Below are 25,429 nucleotides of genomic sequence, written 5' to 3'. Positions count from 1 at the left end.
ATATCACAGTATATTTTATGCAAACAGCTTTTCACGACGTGTCGCCTCGTTTTCATAGTCAATTATGACAAACAAATGGCATCGTTACCTTAATATCATCGACCAAATAAATAGAGGAGGCGCGCGGGCTTGACTTTTAGAATGTAGTTTGGATCTGTAACTAGAACACAGCCACACGTGTCTCCTCATGAGCTAAATTGAACTCTGTCTCTGCATGATTCCTTGCTTTTGGTCTTATTAATAGATGGCGTCAGTGTTTGAACCTGACATTCATGAAACTACTGTAGTTGTTTGGAGTACAGAGACCTTTTTTTTTAAGAGGACTGTGGTTTGGATTGTACTGAAGTAAATAGATTTTGGTTAATTTTCAAACGGCGGTGCTCTGTTTTTTGAGTTACGTAGGTAAAGGTACCACTGTATGTCAAAAAGCTTGCTCCTTAATTAAAAAAATAATCAATCTAATGAATTTCATTGTCATTTCGCCTTTGGGTTCATATCACAGTATATTTTATGCAAACAGCTTTTCACGACGTGTCGCCTCGTTTTCATAGTCAATTATGACAAACAAATGGCATCGTTACCTTAATATCATCGACCAAATAAATAGAGGAGGCGCGCGGGCTTGACTTTTAGAATGTAATTTGGATCTGTAACTAGAACACAGCCACACGTGTCTTCTCATGAGCTAAATTTAACTTTGTCCCTGCATGATTCCTTGCTTCTGGTCTGATTCATAGATGGCGTCAGTGTTTGAACCTGACATTCATGAAACTACTGTAGTTGTTTGGAGTACAGAGACCTTTTCTTAAGAGGACTGTGGTTTGGATTGTATTGGAGTAAATAGATTTTGGTTCTTTTTCAATGGGCGGTGCTCTGTTTTTGAGTTACGTAGGTAAAGGTACCACTGTATGTCAAAAAGCTTGCTCCTTAATTAAAAAAATAATCAATCTAATGAATTTCATTGTCATTTCGCCTTTGGGTTCATATCACAGTATATTTTATGCAAACAGCTTTTCACGACATGTCGCCTCGTTTTCATAGTCAATTATGACAAACAAATGGCATCGTTACCTTAATATCATCGACCAAATAAATAGAGGAGACGCGCGGGCTTGACTTTTAGAATGTAGTTTGGATCTGTAACTAGAACACAGCCACACGTGTCTTCTCATGAGCTAAATTTAACTTTGTCTCTGCATGATTCCTTGCTTCTGGTCTGATTCATAGATGGCGTCAGTGTTTGAACCTGACATTCATGAAACTACTGTAGTTGTTTGGAGTACAGAGACCTTTTCTTAAGAGGACTGTGGTTTGGATTGTATTGGAGTAAATAGATTTTGGTTCTTTTTCAATGGGCGGTGCTCTATTTTTGAGTTACGTAGGTAAAGGTACCACTGTATGTCAAAAAGCTTGTTCCCTAATTGAAAAAATTATCAATCTAATTAATCTCATTGTCATTTCGCCTTTGGGTTCAAATCAGAGTATCTTTGTTTGCAATCAGCTTTTCACGACGTGTCGCCTCGTTTTAATAGTCGCGAGCCGTAAACCCCCGTCCGTGTGTCCGTCAATTATGACAAACAAATGGCATTCTTACCTTAATATCATCGACCAAATAAATAGAGGAGGCGCGTGGGTTTGACTTTTAGAACGTATTTTGGATCTGTAACTACAACACAGCCACACGTTTCTCCTCATGAGCTAAATTGAACTTTGTCTCTGCATGATTCCTTGCTTCTGGTCTGATTCATAGATGGCGTCAGTGTTTGAACCTGACATTTATGAAACTACTGTAGTTGTTTGGAGTACAGAGACCTTTTTTTAAGAGGACTGTGGTTTGGATTGTATTGGAGTAAATAGATTTTGGTTTATTTTCAACGGGCGGTGCTCTGTTTTTGAGTTACATAGGTAAAGGTACCACTGTATGTCAAAAAGCTTGTTCCCTAATTTAAAAAAAATTATAAATCTAATTAATCTCATTGTCATTTTGCCTTTGGGTTCAAATCACAGTATCCTTGTATGCAATCAGCTTTTCAAGACGTGTCGCCTCGCTTTCATAGTCGCGAGCCGTAACCCCCCCCCCCCCCCCCCCCACCAATTATGACAAACAAATGACATCGTTACCTTAATTTCATCTGCCAAATAAATAGAGGATGCCCGCGGGCTTGCTTTTAAAACGTAGTTTGGATCCGTAACTAGAACACAGCCCAACGTGTCTCCTCATGAGCTAAATTGAACTCTGTCTCTGCATGATTCCTTGCTTCTGGTCTGATTCATAGATGGCGTCAGTGTTTGAACCTGACATTCATGAAACTACTGTAGTTGTTTGGAGTAGAGACCTTTTTTTAAGAGGACTATGGTTTGGATTGTATTGAAGTTAATAGATTTTGGTTCATTTTCAAAGGGTGGTGCTCTGTTTTTGAGTTACGTAGGTAAAGGTACCACTGTATGTCAAAAAGCGTGTTCGCTAATTGAAAAAATGATCAATCTAATTAGTCTCATTGTCATTTTGCCTTTGGGCTCAAATCGCAGTATCTTTTATGCAATCAGCTTTTTCGCGACGTGTCGCCTCGCTTTCATAGTCGCGAGCAGTAAACCCCCCCCCCCCCCTTCAATTATGACAAACAAATGGCATCGTTACCTTAATTTCATCGGCCAAATAAATAGAGGAGGCGCGTGGGTTTGACTTTTAGAACGTATTTTGGATCTGTAACTAGAACACAGCCACACGTGTCTCCTCATGAGCTAAATTGAACTCTGTCTCTGCATGACTCCTTGCTCCTGGTCTTATTAATAGATGGCGTCAGTGTTTGAACCTGACATTCATGAAACTACTGTAGTTGTTTGGAGTACAGAGACCTTTTTTTAAGAGGACTGTGGTATGGATTGTATTGGAGTAAATAGATTTTGGTACGTTTTCAATGGGTGGTGCTCTGTTTTTGAGTTACGTAGGTAAAGGTACGACTGTATGTCAAAAAGCTTGTTCCCTAATTGAAAAAATTATCAATCTAATTATTGTCATTTCGCCTTTGGGTTCAAATCAGAGTATCTTTGTTTGCAATCTGCTTTTCACGACGTGTCTCCTCGCTTTCATAGTCGCGAGCCGTAAACCCCCCGTCCGTCCGTCAATTATGACAAACAAATGACATTGTTACCTTAATTTCACCGGCCAAATAAATAGAGGAGGCGCGCGGGCTTGACTTTTAGAACGTAGTTTGGATCTGTAACTAGAACACAGCTACACGTGTCTCCTCATGAGCTAAATTGAACTCTGTCTCTGCATGATTCCTTGCTTCTGGTCTGATTCATAGATGGTATCAGTGGTTGAACCTGACATTCATGAAACTACTGTAGTTGTTTGGAGTACAGGGACCTTTTTTTAAGAGGACTGTGGTTTGGATTGTATTGGAGTAAATAGATTTTGGTTAATTTCCAATGGATGGTGCTCTGTTTTTGAGTTACGTAGGTAAAGGTACCACTATATGTCGAAAAGCTTGTTCCCTAATTGAAAAAATTATCAATCTAATTAATCTCATTGTCATTTCGCCTTTGGGTTCAAATCAGAGTATCTTTGTTTGCAATCAGCTTTTCACGACGTCTCGCCTCGTTTTAATAGTCGCGAGCCGTAAACCCCCGTCCGTGTGTCCGTCAATTATGACAAACAAATGGCATTCTTACCTTAATATCATCGACCAAATAAATAGAGGAGGCGCGTGGGTTTGACTTTTAGAACGTAGTTTGGATCTGTAACTAGAACACAGCCACACGTGTCTCCTCATGAGCTAAATTGAACTCTGTCTCTGCATGATTCCTTGCTTCTGGTCTGATTCATAGATGGCGTCAGTGTTTGAACCTGACATTCATGAAACTACTGTAGTTGTTTGGAGTACAGAAACCTTTTTTAAGAGAACTGTAGTTTGGATTTTATTGGAGTAAATAGATTTTGGTTCATTTTCAATGGGCGGTGCTCTGTTTTTTGAGTTACGTAGGTAAAGGTACCACTGTATGTCAAAAAGCTTGCTCCTTAATTAAAAAAATAATCAATCTAATGAATTTCATTGTCATTTCGCCTTTGGGTTCATATCACAGTATATTTTATGCAAACAGCTTTTCACGACGTGTAGCCTCGTTTTCATAGTCAATTATGACAAACAAATGGCATCGTTACCTTAATATCATCGACCAAATAAATAGAGGAGGCGCGCGGGCTTGACTTTTAGAATGTAGTTTGGATCTGTAACTAGAACACAGCCACACGTGTTTTCTCATGAGCTAAATTTAACTTTGTCCCTGCATGATTCCTTGCTTCTGGTCTGATTCATAGATGGCGTCAGTGTTTGAACCTGACATTCATGAAACTACTGTAATTGTTTGGAGTACAGAGACCTTTTCTTAAGAGGACTGTGGTTTGGATTGTATTGGAGTAAATAGATTTTGGTTCTTTTTCAATGGGCGGTGGTCTGTTTTTGAGTTACGTAGGTAAAGGTACCACTGTATGTCAAAAAGCTTGTTCCCTAATTGAAAAAATTATCAGTCTAATTAATCTCATTGTCATTTCGCCTTTGGGTTCAAATCAGAGTATCTTTGTTTGCAATCAGCTTTTCACGACGTGTCGCCTCGTTTTAATAGTCGCGAGCCGTAAACCCCCGTCCGTGTGTCCGTCAATTATGACAAACAAATGGCATTCTTACCTTAATATCATCGACCAAATAAATAGAGGAGGCGCGTGGGTTTGACTTTTAGAACGTATTTTGGATCTGTAACTAGAACACAGCTACACGTGTCTCCTCATGAGCTAAATTGAACTCTGTCTCTGCATGATTCCTTGCTTCTGGTCTGATTCATAGATGGCGTCAGTGTTTGAACCTGACATTTATGAAACTACTGTAGTTGTTTGGAGTACTGAGACCTTTTTTTAAGAGGACTGTGGTTTGGATTGTATTGGAGTAAATAGATTTTGGTTCATTTTCATCGGCGGTGCTCTGTTTTTGAGTAACGTAGGTAAAGGTACCACTGTATGTCAAAAAGCTTGTTCCCTAATTGAAAAAATTATCAATCTAATTAATCTCATTGTCATTTCGCCTTTGGGTTCAAATCAGAGTATCTTTGTTTGCAATCAGCTTTTCACGACGTGTCGCCTCGTTTTAATAGTCGCGAGCCGTAAACCCCCGTCCGTGTGTCCGTCAATTATGACAAACAAATGGCATTCTTACCTTAATATCATCGACCAAATAAATAGAGGAGGCGCGTGGGTTTGACTTTTAGAACGTATTTTGGATCTGTAACTAGAACACAGCCACACGTTTCTCCTCATGAGCTAAATTGAACTCTGTCTCTGCATGATTCCTTGCTTCTGGTCTGATTCATAGATGGCGTCAGTGTTTGAACCTGACATTTATGAAACTACTGTAGTTGTTTGGAGTACTGAGACCTTTTTTTAAGAGGACTGTGGTTTGGATTGTATTGGAGTAAATAGATTTTGGTTCATTTTCATCGGCGGTGCTCTGTTTTTGAGTAACGTAGGTAAAGGTACCACTGTATGTCAAAAAGCTTGTTCCCTAATTGAAAAAATTATCAATCTAATTAATCTCATTGTCATTTCGCCTTTGGGTTCAAATCAGAGTATCTTTGTTTGCAATCAGCTTTTCACGACGTGTCGCCTCGTTTTAATAGTCGCGAGCCGTAAACCCCCGTCCGTGTGTCCGTCAATTATGACAAACAAATGGCATTCTTACCTTAATATCATCGACCAAATAAATAGAGGAGGCGCGTGGGTTTGACTTTTAGAACGTATTTTGGATCTGTAACTAGAACACAGCCACACGTTTCTCCTCATGAGCTAAATTGAACTTTGTCTCTGCATGATTCCTTGCTTCTGGTCTGATTCATAGATGGCGTCAGTGTTTGAACCTGACATTCATGAAACTACTGTAGTTGTTTGGAGTACAGAAACCTTTTTTAAGAGAACTGTGGTTTGGATTGTATTGGAGTAAATAGATTTTGGTTCATTTTCAATGGGTGGTGCTCTGTTTTTTGAGTTACGTAGGTAAAGGTACCACTGTATGTCAAAAAGCTTGCTCCTTAATTCATAAAATAATCAATCTAATTAATTTCATTGTCATTTCGCCTTTGGGTTCATATCACAGTATATTTTATGCAAACAGTTTTTCACGACGTGTCGCCTCGTTTTCATAGTCAATTATGACAAACAAATGGCATCGTTACCTTAATATCATCGACCAAATGAATAGAGGATGCGCGCGGGCTTGACTTTTAGAACGTAGTTTGGATCTGTAACTAGAACACAGCCACACGTGTCTCCTCATGAGCTAAATTTAACTTTGTCCCTGCATGATTCCTTGCTTCTGGTCTGATTCATAGATGGCGTCAGTGTTTGAACCTGACATTCATGAAACTACTGTAGTTGTTTGGAGTACAGAGACCTTTTCTTAAGAGGACTGTGGTATGAATTGTATTGGAGTGAATAGATTTTGGTTCATTTTCAACGGGTGGTGCTCTGTTTTTGAGTTAGGTAGGTAAAGGTACCACTGTGATAAATGTTAAATCTAATTAATCTCATTGTCATTTTGTCTTAGGATTCAAATCACAGTATCCTTGTATGCAATCAGCTTTTCACGACGTGTCGCCTCGTTTTCATAGTCAATTATGACAAACAAATGGCATCGTTACCTTAATTTCATCGGCCGGTGTGGCTTCCTCGATGGTTTTTTCATACTGCTGCTTCAAAGCCTGTGTGGAAACCTTGGGTAGGTCGTCTCCTGCGGCAAGCCTAACTGAATACGACGGGAGAAGAAAGCTGCCTCATTAAGTCATTCGCAGTGAGAGGAATAGAAAGCGAAATATCCTTTCATTAAAGGCGCGAGCCGTGCTCATTTTCTGGCAAGCAGGCGGCCGCAATTACTCGGGTTCTCCCCACGTCCGTCGTTTTTCTCTCCGTACTTAGATTCTCAGACAATCACATCAAGGCTCTTTTTACGATCTAAACTAACCTGTGTCGTTGTGATGGTGTCCGTGAATGCCGGCCACGTTGTTCTGGTGCACTCGCTCGTCGTGGACCACCTGCGGAAATCAGTGGTATGCTAACAAGCGCACCTGTTTGATATACCGCACTCCGTGTGAACTGCTTAATAATGCTTTCATCATTCAGGGCAGAGGGGGGGGGGACGGTACCTCTTTATGAAAAATGGCCGTGGAAGGGGCGACCTCTCTGACACTGCTTCTCACCGTCACCTCCGAGGAATGGCACACCTCCTGCAGACGGAGAAATGGTAAATGGGTTATAGTTGTATAGCGCTTTTCTACCGTCAAGGTACTCAAAGCGCTTTGACACTATTTCACCATTCACACTGATGGCGGGAGCTGCCATGCAAGGTCCTAACCACCACCCATCAGGAGCAAGGGTGAGTGTCTTGCTGGAGGACACAACGGACGTGATGAGGTTGGTAGAAAGTGGGGATTGAACCAAGAACCCTTTAGGTTGCTGGCATGGCCACTCTCCCAAGAAAAACACAGAGAAACGTAAGAATAGTTTGAATGTTAGAACGGTTTGGATGTAGAAGAGTTTGAATTTCCAGGAAAAAACGGGATTTGATTGGGAACTTGGTGGAAGTGTTAGTTTGAATGTCCGGGATAAAAGGAATGTGTTAATGTTGGAATGGTTTAAATAGGTTGAAAAATGGGGTGATTGTGCAACTTGGAAATATGTCCCATTCTTTTTAATGGGAACTTGCTGGAAATTTTGGATTTTAAAGAAAAGCGGGATTAAAAAAAAAATGATAAGGAGCATGAATTGATTAGTGTTGGAATTCTTTAAATCGGGCAAGAAATGTTGAATTGGTAACCATTTTTAATTGAGAAATTCCTGAAATTTCGGGAAAACGGAATTTTTCTAGTTCCTTAAACAACGTGGTTTTTGTTCTGAATATGAGTGTTTTGACGGTGGAACCGTTGAAATATGTTGAAAATGTTGAAAAATGTGAAAGGAGTAGTCGAACTTAAGGGCGGAAATAGGTTGCCAAAAAACGCGAATTCCTGGAAAAATTTTAAATGGGAAAAAACAGTAGTTTGAATGTCCAGGGTAAAAAGAATGTGTTAATGTTGGAATGGTTTAAATTGGTTGAAAATTGTGGTGATTGTGCAACTTAGAAAAATGTCCAAATCATTTCAATGGGAACTTGCTGGAAATTTGGGAATTTTGGGAAAAACGGGATTTTTTTAAAAAATGACCAAGAGCATGAATGTCCCGAATGAGTTGAATTGATTGGTGTTGGAATTGTTTAAATCGAGCAAGAAATGTTGAATTGGTAACCATTTTTAATTGAGAAATTCCTGAAATTTCAGGAAAACTGAGTTTTTCTAGTTAGTTAAACAACGTGTTTTTTGTTCTGAATATGAGTGTTTTGACGGTGAAACCGTTGAAATATGTTGAAAAATGTAAAAGTAGTAGTCGAACTTAAGGCTGGAAATAGGTTACCAAAAAACGGGAATTACGGGAAATTTGTTGAATTTTGAAAAATAATAGTTTGAATGTCCAGGATGATTAGAACGTGTTGTAATGTAGAATGGTTTGAATCAGTTGAAAAATGTGGTAATTGAGGAAGTTGGAAAAAGGTCCCATTTCAGACAAATTTGGGAATTTGGGGAAAAGTGGAAATTTTTGGAAAATAGTAAAAAAACTTCAATAGTCCGAATGATTTGTAATAGTTGTTGAAATGTTTCAAAACGGTTGAGAAATGTTGAAGAAGTAACATGTTGAATTGAGAAATGGTATTACGGAATTCCTTTTGTTTTTTTTCCTAATTAAGAGGAACGTTTTGATGGTGGAACGGTTGAAGTGGGTTGAAAAATGTGAAAGGAGTAGTCGAACTTAAGGGCGGAAATAGGTTGCCAAAAAACGGGAATTCCTGGAAAATGTTTAAATGCGAAAAAACAGTAGTTTGAATGTCCAGGATAAAAGGAATGTGTTAATGTTGGAATGGTTTAAATAGCTTGAAAAATGTGGTAATTGTGCAACTTGGAAACATGTCCCATTCGTTTCAATGGCAACTTGCTGGAAATTTGTGAATTTTGGGAAAAGCAGGATTTTTTAAAAAATGACTAAGAGCATGAATGAGTTGAATTGACTGGTGTTGAAATTGTTTAAATCGGGCAAGAAATGTTGAATTGGTAACCATTTTTAATTGAGAAAATTCCTGAAATTTTGGGAAAACTGAATTTTTCTAGTTCCTTAAACAATGTGTTTTTTGTTCTGAATATGAGTGTTTTGACGGTGGAACCATTGAAATATGTTGAAAAATATTGAAAAATGTGAAAGGAGTAGTCGAACTTAAGGGCGGAAATAGGTAACCAAAAAACGGGAATTCCTGGAAAAATTTTAAATGGGAAAAAACAGTAGTTTGAATGTCCAGGATAAAAGGAATGTGTTAATGTTGGAATGGTTTAAATAGGTTAAAAAATGTGGTAATTGTGCAACTTGGAAAAATGTCCCAAATCATTTCAATGGGAACTTGCTGGAAATTTAGGAATTTTGGGAAAAACGGGATTTAAAAAAAAAATGACTAAGAGCATGAATGTCCCGAATGAGTTGAATTGATTAGTGTTGGAATTGTTTAAATCGGGCAAGAAATGTTGAATTGGTAACCATTTTTAATTGAGAAATTCCTGAAATTTCAGGAAAACTGAGTTTTTCTAGTTAGTTAAACAACGTGTTTTTTGTTCCGAATATGAGTGTTTTGACGGTGAAACCGTTGAAATATGTTGAAAAATGTAAAAGTAGTAGTCGAACTTAAGGCCGGAAATAGGTTACCAAAAAACGGGAATTACTGGAAATTTGTTGAATTTTGAAAAATAATAGTTTGAATGTCCAGGATGATTAGAACGTGTTGAATGTAGAATGGTTTGAATCAGTTGAAAAATGTGGTAATTGAGGAAGTTGGAAAAAGGTCCCATTTCAGACAAATTTGGGAATTTGGGGAAAAGTGGAAATTTTTGGAAAATAGTAAAAAAAACTTCAATAGTCCGAATGATTTGTAATAGTTGTTGAAATGTTTCAAAACGGTTGAGAAATGTTGAAGAAGTAACATGTTGAATTGAGAAATGGTATTACGGAATTCCTTTTGTTTTTTTTCCTAATTAAGAGGAACGTTTTGATGGTGGAACGGTTGAAGTGGGTTGAAAAATGTGAAAGGAGTAGTCGAACTTAAGGGCGGAAATAGGTTGCCAAAAAACGGGAATTCCTGGAAAATGTTTAAATGCGAAAAAACAGTAGTCTGAATGTCCAGGATAAAAGGAATGTGTTAATGTTGGAATGGTTTAAATAGCTTGAAAAATGTGGTAATTGTGCAACTTGGAAACATGTCCCATTCGTTTCAATGGGAACTTGCTGGAAATTTGTGAATTTTGGGAAAAGCAGGATTTTTTAAAAAATGACTAAGAGCATGAATGAGTTGAATTGACTGGTGTTGAAATTGTTTAAATCGGGCAAGAAATGTTGAATTGGTAACCATTTTTAATTGAGAAAATTCCTGAAATTTTGGGAAAACTGAATTTTTCTAGTTCCTTAAACAATGTGTTTTTTGTTCTGAATATGAGTGTTTTGACGGTGGAACCATTGAAATATGTTGAAAAATATTGAAAAATGTGAAAGGAGTAGTCGAACTTAAGGGCGGAAATAGGTAACCAAAAAACGGGAATTCCTGGAAAAATTTTAAATGGGAAAAAACAGTAGTTTGAATGTCCAGGATAAAAGGAATGTGTTAATGTTGGAATGGTTTAAATAGGTTAAAAAATGTGGTAATTGTGCAACTTGGAAAAATGTCCCAAATCATTTCAATGGGAACTTGCTGGAAATTTAGGAATTTTGGGAAAAACGGGATTTAAAAAAAGAATGACTAAGAGCATGAATGTCCCGAATGAGTTGAATTGATTGGTGTTGGAATTGTTTAAATCGGGCAAGAAATGTTGAATTGGTAACCATTTTTAATTGAGAAATTCTGGAATTTCAGGAAAACTGGGAATTTTTGTAGTTCTTTAAACAACGTGGTTTTTGTTCTGAATATGAGTGTTTTGATGGTGGAACCGTTGAAATATGTTGACAAATGTAAAAGGAGTAGTCAAACTTAAGGGCGAAAATAGGTTTCCAAAAAACGGGAATTCCTGGAAATTTGTTGAATTTTGAAAAATAATAGTTTGAATTTCCAGGATGTTTTGAACATGTTGAAAGTGGAATGGTTTGAATCAGTTGAAAAATGCCGTAATTGTGGAAGTTTGAAAAATGTCTCATTTCAGACAAATTTGGGAATTTCGGGAAAAGTGAGAATTTTTTAGAAAATGGTGAAAAACTTCAATCGTCTGAATGCTTTGTAATACTTTGTAAATGTTGAAGAAGTAGTAACATGTTGAATTGAGAAATGGGCATTACGGAATTCCTGGAATTTCGGGTAAACCGGGAATTTTTCCAGTTTAAAAAAACATCAACTTTGTTTTGTTGTAATCAAGAGGAACATTTTGATGGTGGAACGGTTGATTTTGGTTGAAAAATTCGAAAGGAGTAGTCGAACTTAATGGCAGCAAAGGTTACCAAAAAACACTTGGAAATTTGTTGAATGTTGAAAAATAGTAGTTTGAATGTCCAGGATAAAATGAATGTGTTAATGTTGTAATGGTTTAAATAGGTTAAAAAATGTGGTAATTGTGCAACTTGGAAAAATGTCCCATTCATCTCAATGGGAACTCCCTGGAAATTCGGGGATTCTGGGAAAAGCGGTATTTTTTAAAAAAAATGACTAAGCATGAATGTCCCAAATGAGTTGAATTGATTGGTGTTGGAATTGTGTAAATCGGGCAAGAAATGTTGAATTGGTAACAATTTTTAATTGAGAAATTCTTGGAATTTCGGGAAAACTGGGAATGTTTATAGTGTCTTAACCAACGTGGTTTTTGTTCTGAATATGAGTGTTTGGGCGGTGAAACCATTGAAATGGGTTGAAAAATGTGAAAGGAGTAGTCGAACTTAAGGGTGGAAATAGGTTGCCAAAAAACGGGAATTCCTGGAAATTTGTTGAATGTGGAAAAATAATAGTTTCAATGTCCAGGATGAGTTCAATGTGTTGAAGGTGGAAGGGTTTGAATCAGATGAAAAATGTGGTAATTGTGGAAGTTTGAAAAATTTCCCATTTCAGAAAAAAATGGGAATTTCGGGAAAAATTACAATTTTTTAGACAATGGTATAAAAAAACATCAATGGTCTGAATGATTTGAAATAGTTGGTGTTGAAATGTTTCAAATCGGTTCGAGAAATGTTAAAGAACTAACATGTTGAATTGAGAAATGGTATTACAGAATTCCTGGAATGTCGGGAAAACCGTGAATTTTCCAGTTAAAAAAAACAATTTAGTTTTTTGTCCTAATTAAGAGAAACGTTTTGACTGTGGAATGGTTGAAATGGGTTGAAAATGTGGGAGGGGTAGTCGCCAGAAAAAAGAGTGGAGATAGGGCTTTGGAAAACCTGGAATTGTGTAAAATCCTGGAATTTTTTTGAACTTCTAAAAAGGGAACTTTAAAACTCCTGTATGGTGGAATATGTTGAAGGTGGAATGGTTTGATTCGGTTGAAAAATGTGGAAATAGGGCTTGGAAAATCTGGAATCATGGAAAATCCTGGAATTTTTTGGAACTTCAAAAAAGGGTTGTTTAAATTTCCTGGATGGTGGAATATGTTGAAAATGGAATGGTTTGATTTAGTTGAAAAATGTGGAAATGGTGGACGTGTGAAAAATGGCCAATTAATTTTATATGGGGAAAATGTCCCGGAAAACCTGGAATTCTGGGAAATCTGGGAATGTTTAGGATTTGTCAAGAGAAATCCTGCAATTCCCGAAGAGGCTGAACAGTCTACAGTTGGATAAAAATTTCCAAAAAACGGGAATTCCTGGAAGTTTGTTGAATGTGGAAACATAGTAGTTTGAGTTTCCAGGATGAGTTGAATGTGTTGAAGGTGGAATGGTTGGAATCGGTTGACACATTTTGTAATTGCGGAAGTTTTTAAAAGTGTCCAATTAATTTTAATGGGAATTTCAGAAAAAAATGGGAATTTTTTAGAAAATGGTAAAAAAAAACCACAAAAAAAACTTGAATGGTCTGAATGAGTTGAAATGGTTGGTGTTGAAATGTTTCAAATCGGTCGAAAAATTTTAAAGAAGCAACATGTTGAATTGAAAAATGGTGTTACGGAATTCCTGGAATTTCAGGAAAATCTGGAATATTTTTTCAGTTCAAAAAACAAATTTGTTTTTTCTCCTGGTTAAGAGGAATGTTTTGACGGTAGAATGGTTGAAGTGGGTTGAAAAATGTCGGAGGAAATAAGGTTTTGAAAAACCCGGAATTGTAGAAAATCCTGGAATTTTTTTGAACTTCAAAAAAGGGTATTTTAATTTCCTGTGTGGTGCAATATGTTGAAAATGGAATTGATTCGATGGAAAAATGTGGAAATGGTGGACGTGTAAAAAATGGCCAATTAATTTTATATGGGGAAAATGCCCCGGAAAACCTGGAATTCTGGGAAATCTGGGAATGTCTGGAATTTGTCAAGATAAATCCCGCAATTCCCGAAGAGGCTGAACAGTCTACAGTTGGAACGGTTTGAATCGGTTGAAAACTGTGGAAGGAGTATTATCGAATTTAAGGGCTGATAAAAATTACCAAAAAACGGGAATTCCTGGAAGTTTGTTGAATGTGGAAACATAGTAGTTTGAATGTCCAGGATGAGTTGAATGTGTTGAAGGTGGAATGGTTTGAATCGGTTGAAAACTGTGGTATTTGCGGAAGTATTGAAAAGTGTCTCATCAATTTTAATGGGAATTTCAGAAAAAATTGGGAATTTTTTAGAAAATGGTGAAAAAGAAACAAAAAAAACTTGAATGGTCTGAATGAGTTGAAATGGTTGGTGTCGAAATGTTTCAAACAGTTCGAAAAATTTTTGAAAAAGCAACATGTTGAATTGAAAAATGGTATAACGAAATTCCTTGAATTTCAGGAAAATCTGGAATATTTTTTCTGTTCGAAAAAACAATTTTGTTTTTTGTCCTGCTTAAGAGGAATGTTTTGACGGTAGAATGGTTGAAGTGGGTTGAAAAATGTCGGAGGAAATAAGGTTTTGAAAAACCCGGAATTGTAGAAAATCCTGGAATTTTTTTGAACTTCAAAAAAGGGTAGTTTAAATTTCCTGTGTGGTGGAATATGTTGAAGGTGGAATGGTTTGAATCCGTCGAAAAATGTGGAAATGGTGGACGTGTGAAAAATGGCCAATTAATTTTGAATGGGAAAAATGTCCCGGACAACCTGGAATTCTGGGAAATCTGGGAATTTTTGGAATTTTTCAAAAGAAAGCCCTCGAGTCCCGAATTGGCTGGACAGTTTGAAGTTGGAACGGTTTGAATCGGATGAAAAATGTGGACGGTAGAGCGCGCCAAAATCTGGAGAAGAAAAAGAGAAACCATATGTGTGAACACTGTGGAGCATTCACACAATGAATCAACAACACCCACATATGTGAAATCGGCTTTTTAATAAGCAAACAATAATCAGTTCAACTGCTCTTACCATGTATCGTTTCTACATTTCAAGATGATATAAATCACCATATTTCTGAGCAGGGGTATTGGAGTCGAGCGTATTGGCTGATACGGATATCGATCCCATTTTACATCAGCTGGAATCACACATACTTGTACTGGAATATTGGAAAAGGTTGACATTAATCTAAAAATAAATAAATAAATAAAGTACATTTTTTGGGGTGACACCTAGTGGTCACAAAAATTAATTTGGTTACGCTCATGACATAGTAAGTGGAATGATGCGGACACGTTTGTTACTGGTTACTTTCTAATGCACTTCTGCCTTGGAGACTTGAATGTTTTGTCACGACTGGGACTTGGATTGTTTTTCCGATGCAAAGTAAAGTTGGCACGAGCAAGGCGTGAATGAATGTACGTCTTTTTATTTTAACACTATAACTACTAAAAGACAAACAAAAGGCGCTCACAATGGAGGTACAAAACTTGGTTATGGAAACAAACACTTGCACTATGGCATAAACTATGGACAGGAACTAAAACTTGCACAATGGCAGAACTATGAACAACTAAAACAAAAACACTTACTGTGACGAGAAAGGAACATGGGTCTTTTGATGTTGCCAGGATAAACAACAGAAACAGACAGGCTTAAATAATACTGTGGTGATTAGTGAAAACAGGTGTGAGACATGAGGACAGGGGCGTGACATGAGGACAAGGTGAAAACTAACGAGTTGCTATGGTAACAAAACAAACCAGGAAGTGCCAAAACCGGAACAGAGTGTCCCAAAAAAACAAAACATAATCACACAGACATGACATGTGTAAATAATATGCAACTATAATTATTTAATACTTGTTTATATTGACTGCTTTACAGTTGGAATATCGTTCAATTGAGGACACTTTTTACACGTCTCTAGCTAGTGTGCTATTGTGTGCTTAGTTGTTGTGTAGCCGCCAGCTGCTGGTACTTTATAGCCTAGCATTTTACCTTTTTGCAAAGGACTTGACTAAAAGAGAATAAATGTTATTTGGGAGGGCATTTAATGTTAACTGGCTCTCCAAGTAGGACGTCAAATGCAAGCTGATACTTTGTTTGTTGTTGTGGTTGCCGATATCGATACCCGATATCGATGCGGGATCAGTTCGAAGCGGAAACAAATGGCTTTTCACAAAGCCCTTTATGGTTACAGTATAATAAAAGTAAAGTTGTAAAAAAAAAAATACGCACAAAATAAACATGATTTATTCCTTAGAACAGGGGTGTCCAAAGTGCGGCCCGGGGGCCATTTGCGGCCTCAGGTAATTTTTTAACGGCCCCACGGCACATTTTAAAAATACGATTGAAAAATTTTTAAAACGTAAAAAGTGATATAAAGGAGCAAACGGGTGAAATGTAACAAGAAAATGTTGCAATGTTTACTCTAATAAAACAAAGCTGCCATGCAGGCTGTTTCTTTCCTTAAAAAATAATAATGAATCAAAATCAATGTCAATATGAATTATTGACCTATTCAAAGTTTTCCACTTTGAGATATTTTTGGGGGAAAATGTTGCATATTTTGTGTTTGCCATATAAAAAACAGAGCTGTTTTTTAAAGAAGGGCCAAAAATTAACAAACAAAAAACATAAACAACAATCAAACTTATAATTGACGGATAGAGCTGAAGTTGATTTCGAGGGTATTGTGTTAAAAGTAAACAGTAAAAAAAATGTAAAATTTATTTTCTAACACTTTTGGATCCCCCATCATTTTAGTGTGATTTTTTTTTTAATGTCATTGCTCAAAAAATAATAATTAATTAAAATCAATGGTGTTATGAGTTATTGACCTGTTTAATGCTCCAATTATTATATAATCTCAAATATTCCACTTTAAAAAATATTGGGTGAAAATATTGTATATTTTGTGATTTTTCCATAAAAAAACATTTTTTTTTGTGACAAAAAGAGCATACAACCTAAATCTTTAAAATCATTATATTGACTGATGGACTTAATGTTGATATAGAACAGGGGTCACCAATGCGGTGCCCGTGGGCACCAGGTCGCCCGTAAGGACCAAATGAGTCGCCCGCTGGCCAGTTCTAAAAATAGCTCAAATAGCAGCACTTACCAGTGAGCTGCCTCTATTTTTTAAATTGTATTTATTTACTAGCAAGCTGGTCTGGCTTTGCTCGACATTTTTAATTCTAAGAGAGACAAAAATCAAATAGAATTTGAAAATCCAAGAAAATATTTGAACGACTTGGTCTTCACTGGTTTAAATAAATTATTTTTATTTTACTTTGCTTCGTATAACTTTCAGAAAGACAATTTTAGAAAAAAATACAATTTTAAAAATGATTTTAGGATTTTCCAACACATTTACCTTTTTACCTTTTAAATTCCTATCCTCTTTTTTCCTGAAAATTTAAATCGATGTTCAAGTATATATTTTATTTATTGTAAACAATAATAAGTACATTTTAATTTAATTCTTCATTTTAGCTTCTTCAAACTTATTATGATTAAAATTCAAAAAAAATATTCTGCCAAACCTAGAAAATCTGTAGGATCAAATTTAAATCTTATTTCAAAGTCTTTTGAATTTCTTTTAAAAAATTTTGTTCTGGAAAATCTAGAAGAAATAATGATTTGTCTTTGTTAGAAATATAGCTTGGTACAATTTGTTATATATTCTAACAAAGTGCAGATTGGATTTTAACCTATTTAAAACATGTCATCAAAATTCTAAAATGAATCTTAATCAGTAAAAAAATACTAGTGATGTTCCATAAATTCTTTTATTTTTTTCTAAAATATTCAAATTAGCTAGTTTTTCTCTATTTTTTTTGGTTGAATTTTGAATTTTAAAGAGTCGAAATTGAAGATAAACTATGTTTCAAAATTGTATTTTCATTTTTTTTCTGTTTTCTCCTCTTTTAAACCACCGTTCAATTAAGTGTTTTTTTCATCATTTATTCTCTACAAAAAACCTTCCGTAAAAGGAAAAAAAATGTACGACGGAATGACAGACAGAAATAACCATATTTATATATATATATTTATTTATTAAGGGTAAATTGAGCAAATTGGCTATTTCTGGCAATTTATTTAAGTGTGTATCAAACTGGTAGCCCTTCGCATCAATCAGTACCCAAGAAGTAGCTCTTGCTTTCAAAAAGGTTGGTGACCCCTGATCTAGAGATTTAAAACTTGAATAATAAGAAAAAACATTACTAATGATGTTCTATAAATTATTATTTTTTTTTTAAATATTCGAATTAGCTAGTTTTTTTCTTTATTTTTTTCCGTTGAATTTTGAATTTTAAAGTGTCGAAATTGAAGATAAACTATGTTTCAAAATTTAATTTTCATTTTTTTCGTGTTTTCTCCTCTTTTACACCACCGTTCAATTGTTTTTTGCATCATTTATTCTCTAAAAAAACCTTCTGTAAAAGGAAAAAAATGTACGACGGAATGATGGACAGAAATAACCATATATATATATATATATATATATACATATATATATATATATATATATATATATATATATATATATATACATATATATATATATATATATATATATATATATATATATATATATATATATATATATATATATATATATATATATAATATATATATATATATATGTATATTTATTTATTAAAGGTAAATTGAGCAAATTGGCTATTTCTGGCAATTTATTTAAGTGTGTATCAAACTGGTAGCCCTTCGCATTAATCAGTACCCAAGAAGTAGCTCTTGCTTTCAAAAAGGTTGGTGACCCCTGATCTAGAGATTTAAAACTTGAATAATAAGAAAAAATATTCTAATGATGTTCTATAAATTATTTTATTTTTTTCCAAAATATTCGAATTAGCTAGTTTTTCTCTTTATTTTTTTCCGTTGAATTTTGAATTTTAAAGAGTCGAAACTGAAGATAAACTATGTTTCAAAATTTAATTTTCATTTTTTTCGTGTTTTCTCCTCTTTTAAACCACCGTTCAATTGTTTTTTGCATCATTTATTCTCTAAAAAAACCTTCTGTAAAAGGAAAAAAATGTACGACGGAATGACAGACAGAAATAACCATATTTATATGTATATATTTATTAAAGGTAAATTGAGCAAATTGGCTATTTCTGGCAATTTATTTAAGTGTGTATCAAACTGGTAGCCCTTCGCATTAATCAGTACCCAAGAAGTAGCTCTTGCTTTCAAAAAGGTTGGTGACCCCTGATCTAGAGATTTAAAACTTGAATAATAAGAAAAAATATTCTAATGATGTTCTATAAATTATTTTATTTTTTTCCAAAATATTCGAATTAGCTAGTTTTTCTCTTTATTTTTTTCCGTTGAATTTTGAATTTTACAGTGTCGAAATTGAAGATAAACTATGTTTCAAAATTTAATTTTCATTTTTTTTTTCGTGTTTTCTCCTCTTTTAAACCGTTCAATTGTTTTTTGCATCATTTATTCTCTAAAAAAAACCTTCTGTAAAAGGAAAAAAATGTACGACGGAATGATGGACAGAAATAACCATATATATATATATATATATATATATATATATGTATATATATATATATATATATATATATATATATATATATATATATATATATATATATATATATATTTATTAAAGGTAAATTGAGCAAATTGGCTATTTCTGGCAATTTATTTAAGTGTGTATCAAACTGGTAGCCCTTCGCATCAATCAGTACCCAAGAAGTAGCTCTTGGTTTCAAAAAGGTTGGTGACCCCTGATCTAGAGATTTAAAACTTGAATAATAAGAAAAAAATTACTAATGATGTTCTATAAATTATTTTACTTTTTTCAAAAATATTCGAATTAGCTAGTTTTTCTCTTTATTTTTTTCCGTTGCATTTTGAATTTCAAAGTGTCGAAATTGAAGATAAACTATGTTTCAAAATTTAATTTTCATTTTTTTTTTCGTGTTTTCTCCTCTTTTAAACCGTTCAATTGTTTTTTGCATCATTTATTCTCTAAAAATATATATATATATATATTTATTTATTAAAGGTAAATTGAGCAAATTGGCTATTTCTGGCAATTTACTTAAGTGTGTATCAAACTGGTAGCCCTTCGCATTAATCAGTATCCAAGAAGTAGCTCTTGGTTTCAAAAAGGTTAGTGAGATTTAAAACTTGAATAATAATAAAAAAATAATATTGAATAATGACACATTTTTTATATTTTTTTCACCAAAACCCTTTGGGGTCCCTGAGATCAAGCCTGAGTGGAGGCCGAAATATATATATATTTTTTATACTTATATTGTATTGTTTTTTTTAAATAAAAAATATCAAAATGGCCCCCACTTGCTTTGATTTTTCAGTGTGCGGCCTTCAGTGGATAAAGTTAGAATATTTGAGCTTGCTGTTAACATTTAAAAGTGAGGATGACGATATCTTTCTGGCTGATGAACTGAAACATGGCGCTCCGGATTCGACACTCGCCTGGGAAGTGCTCTTCTGCCGAGGCACGTGAGCGCCGAGTCGATGAAACCGACCCCGACACTCGCGCACCTCCATGTAAAATTTAGCATTCAGTGATTTCCTTTACGCTCGCTGCATCCACGCGGCGCCACGACTCACTGAGCAGATGGCGGAGAGGGCGCATCGGAGGGCCGGATTTGACCTCGCTCTCCGAGATCAAGCGTTAGGCTGAAGTAACGCGTTTTGGCATCTTCTCGATTCAGTGACGAAACCCAGCTGATGAGGAGCGATCGGGACAGCAGGGGTCAAGCCGTGGTTTATATAGATTGAAAAATTTGGTAATTGTGCAACTTGGAAAAATGTCCCATTCTTTTCAATGGGAACTTGGTAGAAATTTGGGAAAAGCGGGATTTTTTTTTAAAATTACTAGTAGCATGAATGTCCCGAATAAGTTTAATTGATTGGTGTTGGAATTGTTTAAATCGAGCAAGAAATGTTGAATTGGTAACCATTTTTAATTGAGAAATTCCTGGAATTTTGGGAAAACTGGTAAACCTAAAGGCAGAAATAAGTTGCCAAAAAACGGCAATTCCTGGAAATTTGTAGAATGTGAAAAAATAGTAGTTTTAATGTCCAGGATGACTTGAACGTGTTGAAGGTGGAATGGTTTGAATTGGTTAAAAAATTTGGTAATTGTGGAAGTTGGAAAAATGTCCCATTTCAGAAAAATTTGGGAATTTGGGTAAAGCGGGAATTTTTTAGAAAATGGTAAAAAAAAAAAAAAACTTAAATGGTCTGAATGATTTTAAATACTTGGTGTTGAAATATTTCAAATCGATCAAGAAATGTTGAAGAAGTAACATGTTGGATTGAGAAATGGTATTACAGAATTCCTGGAATGTCGGGAAAACCGGGAATTTTTCCAGTTAAAAAAAACAACTATGTTTTTTGTCCTAATTAAGAGGAACGTTTTGATGGTGGAATGGTTTGAATTGTTGAAAAATGCGGTAATTGTGGAAGTTTAAAAAATGTCCCATTTCAGAAAAATTCTGGAATTTCGGGAAAAGCGGGAATTTTTTAAAAAATGGTAAAAAACTAGTCTGAAGTAGTAGTCGAACTTAAGGGTGGAAATAAGTTGCCAAAAAACGGGAATTCCTGGAAATTTGTAGAATGTGGAAAAATAGTAGTTTTAATGTCCAGGATGAGTTGAACGTGTTGAAGGTGAAATGGTTTGAATCGGCTGAAAAATGTGGTAATTAAGGACGTTGGAAAAATGTAGCATTTCAGAAAAAATTTGGAATTTCAGGAAAAGTGGGAATTTTTTAGAAAATGGTAAAAAAAACTTCAATGGTCTGAATAATTTGAAATAGTTGGTGTTGAAATGTTTCAAATCGGTTGAGAAATGTTGAAGAAGTAACATGTTGAATTGAGAAATGTATTACGGAATTCCTGGAATGTCGGAAAAACCGGGAATTTTTACAGTTAAAAAAAACAACTGTGTTTTTTGTCCTAATTAAGAGGAACGTTTTGATGGTGGAATGGTTTGAATTGTTGAAAAATGCGGTAATTTTGGAAGTTTAAAAAAATGTCCCATTTCAGAAAAATTTGGGAATTTCGGGAAAAGCGGGAATTTAAAAAAAAAAGGTAAAAAACTAGTCTGAAGTAGTAGTCGAACTTAAGGGTGGAAATAAGTTGCCAAAAAACGGGAATTCCTGGAAATTTGTAGAATGTGAAAAAAAAGTAATTTTAATGTACAGGATGAGTTGAACGTGTTGAAGGTGAAATGGTTTGAATTGGTTGAAAAATGTGGTAATTGTGGAAGTTGGAAAAATGTCCCATTTCAGAAAAACTAGGAATTTCAGGAAAAGTGGGCATTTTTTTGAAAATGGTAAAAAACTGCAATGGTCTGAATGATTTGAAATAGTTGGTGTTGAAATGTTTCAAATCGGTTGAGAAATGTTGAAGAAGTAACATGTTGAATTGAGAAATGTATTACAGAATTCGTGGAATGTCGGGAAAACCGGGAATTTTTCCAGTTCAAAAAAACAACTGTGTTTTTTGTCCTAATTAAGAGGAACGTTTTAATGGTGGAATGGTTTGAATTGTTGAAAAATGCGGTAATTGTGGAAGTTTAAGAAATGTCCCATTTCAGAAAAATTTGGGAATTTCGGGAAAAGCGGGAATTAAAAAAAAAAATGGTAAAAAACTAGTCCGAAGTAGTAGTCGAACTTAAGGGTGGAAATAAGTTGCCAAAAAACGGGAATTCCTGGAAATTTGTAGAATGGGGAAAAATAGTAATTTTAATGTCCAGGATGAGTTGAACGTGTTGAAGGTGGAATGGTTTGAATCGGCTGAAAAATGTGGTAATTGTGGAAGTTGGAAAAATGCCCCATTTCAGAAAAACTAGGAATTTCAGGAAAAGTGGACATTTTTTTGAAAATGGTAAAAAATTCAATGGTCTGAATGATTTGAAATAGTTGGTGTTGAAATGTTTCAAATCGGTTGAGAAATGTTGAAGAAGTAACATGTTGAATTGAGAAATGGTATTACAGAATTCCTGGAATGTCGGGAAAACCGGGAATTTTTCCAGTTCAAAAAAACAACTGTGTTTTTGTCCTAATTAAGAGGAACATTTTGATGGTGGGACGGTTGCAATGGGTTGAAAAATGTTAAAGGAGTAGTTGACTTTAAGGGCGGAGATAGGATACCCAAAAAAGGGAATTCCTGGAAATTTGTTGAATGTGGAAAAATAGTAATTTTAATGTCCAGGATGAAATGAATGTGTTGAAGGTGGAATGGTTTGAATTGTTGAAAAATGCGGTAATTTTGGAAGTTTAAAAAATGTCCCATTTCAGAAAAATTTGGGAATTTCGGGAAAAGCGGGAATTTTTTAAAAATGGTAAAAAACTATTCTGAAGTAGTAGTCGAACTTAAGGGTGGAAATAAGTTGCCAAAAAACGAGAATTCCTGGAAATTTGTAGAATGTTAAAAAATAGTAGTTTTAATGTCCAGGATGAGTTGAACGTGTTGAAGGTGGAATGGTTTGAATCGGCTGAAAAATGTGGTAATTAAAGACGTTGGAAAAATGTCCCATTTCAGAAAAAAATAGGAATTTCAGGAAAAGTGGGAATTTTTTAGAAAATGGTAAAAAACTTCAATGGCCTGAATGATTTGAAATAGTTGGTGTTGAAATGTTTCAAATCGGTTGAGAAATGTTGAAGAAGTAACATGTTGAATTGAGAAATGTATTACAGAATTCCTGGAATGTCGGGAAAAACGGGAATTTTTCTAGTTAAAAAAAACAACTGTGTTTTTTGTCCTAATTAAGAGGAACGTTTTGATGGTGGAATGGTTTGAATTGTTGAAAAATGTTAAAGGAGTAGTTGACTTTAAGGGCGGGGATAGGATACCCAAAAAAGGGAATTCCTGGAAATTTGTTGAATGTGGAAAAATAGTAGTTTTAATGTCCAGGGTGAGTTCAATGTGTTGAAGGTGGAATGGTTTGAATTGTTGAAAAATGTGGTAATTGTGGAAGTTTGAAAAATGTCCCATTTCAGAAAAATTTTAGAATTTCGGGAAAAGCTGTAATTTTTTTAAAAAATGGTAAGAAAGTAGTCTGAAGTAGTAGTCGAACTTAAGGGCGGAAATGAGTTTCCAAAAAATTCCTGGAAATTTGGTTGAATGTGGAAAAATAGTAGTTTTAATGTCCAGGATGAGTTGACCGTGTTGAAGGTGGAATGGTTTGAATCGGCTGAAAAATGTGGTAATTAAGGACGTTGGAAAAATGTCCCATTTCAGAAAAAATTAGGAATTTCAGAAAAAGTGGGAATTTTTTTTGAAAATGGTAAACAGCTTCAATTGTCTGAATGATTTGAAATAGTTGGTGTTTAAATGATTCAAATCGGTTGAGAAATGTTGAAGAAATAATATGTTGAATTGAAAAAATTGTATTACGGAATTCCTGGAATGTCAGGAAAACTGGGAATTTTCTAGTTAAAAAAAAACACAAATTTGTTTTTGTCTTAATTAAGAGGAACGTTTTGATGGTGTAACGGTTGAAATGGGTTGAAAAATGTGAAAGGAGTAGTCAAACTTAAGGGCGGAAATAGGTTACCAAAAAACGGGAATTCCTGGAAATTTGCTGAATGTAGAAAAACAGTCATTTGAATGTGTGCAATAAAAGGAATGTGTTAATGTTGGAATGGTTTAAATTGGTTAACAAATTTGGTAATTGTGCAACTTGGAAAAATGTCTCAATCATTTCAATGGGAACTTTCTGGAAATTTGGGGATTTTGGGAAAAGGGTTTTTTTTTAAAAAATGATTAGGAGAATGAATTTCCTGAATGAGTTGAATTGTTTGGTGTTGGAATTGTTTAAATCGGGGAAGAAATGTTGAATTAGTAACAGTTTTTAGTTGAGAAATTCATGGAATTTCGGGAAAATTGGTAATTTTTCTAGTTCCTTAACCAACTTGGTTTTTATTCTTAATATGAGTGTATTGACAGTGGAACGGTTGAAATTGGTTGAAAAATGTGAAAGTAGTAGTCGGACTTAAGGGCGGAAATAGGGTACCAAAAAGGGGGAATTCCTGGAAATTTGTTGAATGTGGAAAAATAGTAGTTTTAATGTCCAGGCTGAGTTCAAAGTAACATGTTGAATTGAGAAATGGTACTACAGAATTCCTGGAATGTCGGGAAAACCGGGAATTTTCTAGTTAAAAACAAACAAATTTGTTTTTGTCTTATATAAGAGGAATGTTTTGATGGTGGCACGGTTGAAATGGGTTGAAAAATGTTAAAGGAGTAGTTGACTTTAAGGGCAGAAATAGGATGACCAAAAAAGGGAATTCCTGGAAATTTGTTGAATATGGAAAAATAGTAGTTTTAATATCCAGGGTGAGTTCAATGTGTTGAAGGTGGAATGGTTTGAATTGTTGAAAAATGAGGAAATTGTGGAAGTTTGAAAAATGTCCCATTTCAGAAAAATTTGGGAATTTCGGGAAAAGTGGGAATTTTTTAGAAAATGGTAAAAAAAAACTTCAATGGTCTGAATGATTTGAAATAGTTGGTGTTGAGATGTTTGAAATCAGTTCAAGAAATGTTAAAAAACTAACATGTTGAATTGAGAAATGGTATTACAGAATTCCTGGAATATCTGGAAAACCGGGAATTTTTCCAGTTAAAAAAAAACCAACTGTGATTTTTGTCCTATTTAAGAGGAAGGTTTTGATGGTGGAACGGTGAACTTGAATAGTCTGAATGATTTGAAATAGTTGGTGTTGAAATGTTTCAAATGGGTCGAGAAATGTTGAAGACGTAACTTGTTGAATTGAGAAAAGTTTTTTACGGAATTCCTGGAATTTATGGAAAATCGT

At 34.8% G+C, this 25,429-nt stretch overlaps 1 protein-coding gene across 2 annotated transcripts in view; it reads right to left on the bottom strand.

The window, feature by feature from the left end:
* LOC133544545 (xin actin-binding repeat-containing protein 2-like) overlaps positions 1-25,429 on the bottom strand; it is a 201,368-nt gene that overhangs the window by 20,002 nt on the left and 155,937 nt on the right. For both annotated transcript variants that reach the window (XM_061890003.1, XM_061890004.1), the window contains 3 exons: positions 7,189-7,269; positions 7,008-7,077; positions 6,688-6,791 (listed from right to left, as the gene is read on the bottom strand). In XM_061890003.1, the coding sequence (XP_061745987.1) occupies positions 6,688-6,791; positions 7,008-7,077; positions 7,189-7,269 (255 nt within the window). The remainder of the gene's footprint in view (positions 1-6,687; positions 6,792-7,007; positions 7,078-7,188; positions 7,270-25,429) is intronic.

This window comes from Nerophis ophidion, linkage group LG27, assembly GCF_033978795.1.
Source record: "Nerophis ophidion isolate RoL-2023_Sa linkage group LG27, RoL_Noph_v1.0, whole genome shotgun sequence".
Lineage (NCBI taxonomy): Eukaryota > Metazoa > Chordata > Actinopteri > Syngnathiformes > Syngnathidae > Nerophis > Nerophis ophidion.
Note: the sequence above shows the minus strand (reverse complement) of the source record. Positions and strands in the feature narration are given on the sequence as shown.